Raw genomic sequence first — 2,982 nt, 5'->3', positions numbered from 1 at the left:
TGCTTTTTCATATGAGCCTTGACCGGGGCACTAGAGCAGACTGTGTGACCCCTTGCTCAAGCCAGTGACCTTGAGCTCAAGCTGGTGACCTCAGGGTTTCGAACCCTGGTCCTCTGCATCCCAGTCCGAAGCTCTATCCACTACACCACCGCCTGGTCAGGCTCATATGGCATTTCTCAATAAGCGATAAGGAAGTCTTCTAAGATCTAAGTAGCTCCTCTCCCAAAAGGTGAAGATACTAACAGTATCAAGGGCAATACCATTCTATTGAATAGGAGCCAATGACTATGAAGTCACATTTGTGAAGTGTCTGTTATACAAGCCCCCTCCCATGGTTTATGTCACGTGGAGAAGAGAATGTGAGAGTCGGGCAGGAAGAAGGTAGGAAAACGGCAGGATGCAGACATACTGAGACCAAGAATAATAATGGTGCTCAGATTCCTCTACAGTTTATTGTTACAGCAGAAGTTGCAGGAGACAGGAGAGCACCCTCCACATGTAACACGCTGTGGTCAGAGCCCCGAAGTAGCCCTTCCCACCCTTATCCTAAGACCCAAGCAGCCCTGTCCCAGCTTGGCCCCCTCCCCCTCCCCCTCTAGACACACACTGTCTAGACAGCTACCAAAGTTAGTGCAGCCGCTGGCCCCAGGCCCCTTCCTGTTGCCCCAGCTCCAACCTTCCCTCAAACTTGTTCATCACCTACCACCTCCCACTCCGACTTCCATTCACACACTGGATATTTCCATCACATCCTGAGGACCACTAACTCACCGCAAGCCCCCCTGACACATTCCTTTAGGCCCATATCCTTCACAGATCTGAAGGGTTAATGAGAAGCCATACCCACTTTGGTGAATGGAGACACCGCACCAAGTCTCTTACCCTTGCAACGGGATGTGTAGGGAGAGTCTAGGGGAGGCACATGGACAACTACAACCACCTCTTTCCCTCATCTATAGACACCTAGATTAGGGAGAGGGGGCACGTACCCTCTCTGCCTTAACACCAGAATGACGGAGAGGGATCATTTAGGGGTCTGGGTCCCTAAGAGATACTAGGACAGCTCTCCCAGGAGCTGAGGGGAATCACAGGTTAGAGGTCAAGGTTAGGATAGCAATCAAAATCAAAGTCATCTCCCCACATGATCTGCCCATCTTCCCTTGCTCACTCTGGCCCAGTGCCCAGTGCACCTCCCAGGTTAGTGCTACAGAAGGTGACGGCTGGGTCCCACACCTGGGCAACATGGGCCACTCAACAGGAGACCTCCATAGTGTGCCCCGGGGGCCCTGAAGGCAGAGTCCCAGACTCGCTGCTCTGGGACAGGGTTCGAGAGTGAGACCGGCTGCCATCAATGGAGGCTGCGCTGGTCAGGGAGGCTGTGCGGGACCGAGACAGGCGAGTCATGCAGGATGAGGCCACTGTGGAGACAGAAGGATAAGCAGGCGGTCAGAGAGGAGGTGGGAAAGAGAGGCTGGCAACTCAGAGTGGGGTCTGAAAGTTACAGATGGGGCCGGGGGTCAATGGGTTTGATTTGGGAGATGGCGCTAAGTCCAGGAATTAGCCTAGAATGGTTCCTCCCCTCAGAGGCCATCCTCATCCTTGCAGCAACCCCTTGTCCTCATGAGAACCTCCGAGCCCATACTCACTGTAACCCATGCCTTGCAGGAAGTACTTGAAGGCCTCAGTCAGCTTGCCTGGCTGAGGAAGTAAGATGAGGAGAGGGAGACAGTGAGCAGGGCAGGAGCTGAGCAGGAGCTCAGGGCTGTGGCAGGTGGGGGATAGGATGTGTGGCAAAGGGTATATAGTTCAGTGACACTAATATCCCATCCCCACGTGGCAGGGGGTACTCACCTGAGTCAGCTGGGGTTGACCTCCCAAGTCGGCCATCTATTCAGGAGAGAGCCACGCAGAAAAAGCAAAGCACCCATGAATAAAGTGAGCCAGCCAGAGATAGAAGGGGTTCTTCCCTGCTTCCCCACTCCAGGCCCTTAGGGGTTTCTTTCTTTCTTTTTTTCTTTCTTCCTTCCTTCCTTCCTTCCTTCCTTCCTTCCTTCCTTCCTTCCTTCCTTCCTTCCTTCCTTTCTCTCTCTCTCTCTCTCTCTCTCTCTCTCTATTTCTTTCTTTCTTTGCTTCTCTTTCTTCTTTCTCTTTCTTTCTTTCTTTCTTTCTTTCTTTCTTCCTTTCTTCCTTTCTTCCTTTCTTCCTTTCTTCTTTCTTTCACTTACCCCATTTGCTCCCAGGCAGGACCCTGGAGGCCTAGAGGCTGAATCTAGGATTCAGGATATATAGCTCCGGACAGGGGGCCAGGAGTCAGGCTGGGCATGAAGTAGGAATACTGACCTTGAGGAAAGAAGTCTGGGTGGGGTCCAGTTTTGAATTACATTCCACCTGGAGTAATGAGTGAGGTCACACTCCCTGTGACCCCTCCAACCCAAGGATGCAGTCCTAGTTCCTTTCCTATCAGAACCCTACCCATTTCTTTCTTAAAAGGAATCAACCTTGACTTGTACTTGGAAAATTGTAAAACACTGATAAAAGAAATCAAGGAAGATACAAACAAATGGAAGCATATACCGTGCTCATGGATAGGAAGAATAAACATCATTAAAATGTCTATATTACCCAAAGCAATGTATAAATTCAATGCAAGTCCTATTAAAATACCAATGGCATACTTCAAATATAGAACAAATATTCCAAAACTTTATATGGAACCAAAAAAGAACACGAATAGCCTCAGCAATTAAAAAAAGAAGAATAAAGTGAGTGGCATCACACTTCCTGGTATCAAGCTATACTACAAGGCCATTGTACTCAAAACAGCTTGGTACTGGCATAAGAACAGGCATACAGATCAATGGAACAGAACAGAGAACCCAGAAATAAACCCACACTTATATAGACAATTGATATTTGACAAAGGAGGTAAGGGCATACAATGGAATAAAGACAGTCTTTTTAACAAATGGTGTTGGAAAAACT

The 2,982-nt window shown here is 49.0% G+C and overlaps 1 protein-coding gene across 1 annotated transcript; it reads right to left on the bottom strand.

Moving 5' to 3' along the window:
* Positions 1-424: 424 nt before the first annotated feature.
* Positions 425-2,371, bottom strand: LOC136334730 (protein NDRG2-like). The gene is made up of 4 exons (XM_066275328.1): positions 2,341-2,371; positions 1,852-1,887; positions 1,647-1,698; positions 425-1,418 (listed from the first exon to the last, which is right to left on the bottom strand). The coding sequence occupies exons 2-4, from the start codon at positions 1,885-1,887 to the stop codon at positions 1,252-1,254; spliced, it is 255 nt and encodes an 84-aa protein (XP_066131425.1). The 5' UTR covers positions 2,341-2,371; the 3' UTR covers positions 425-1,251.
* Between the last annotated feature and the right edge of the window lie 611 nt (positions 2,372-2,982).

This window comes from Saccopteryx bilineata, chromosome 4, assembly GCF_036850765.1.
Source record: "Saccopteryx bilineata isolate mSacBil1 chromosome 4, mSacBil1_pri_phased_curated, whole genome shotgun sequence".
NCBI lineage: Eukaryota > Metazoa > Chordata > Mammalia > Chiroptera > Emballonuridae > Saccopteryx > Saccopteryx bilineata.
Note: the sequence above shows the minus strand (reverse complement) of the source record. Positions and strands in the feature narration are given on the sequence as shown.

Excerpts from the sequence above, each read along its gene's own strand:
- LOC136334730 (XM_066275328.1), bottom strand. The coding sequence starts at position 1,887 with ATGGCCGACTTGGGAGGTCAACCCCAGCTGACTCAG. Across the intron at positions 1,699-1,851 it reads GTCAACCCCAGCTGACTCAG|CCAGGCAAGCTGACTGAGGC; the intron begins GTGAGTACCCCC and ends TTACTTCCTCAG. Across the intron at positions 1,419-1,646 it reads CCTGCAAGGCATGGGTTACA|TGGCCTCATCCTGCATGACT; the intron begins GTGAGTATGGGC and ends CTGTCTCCACAG.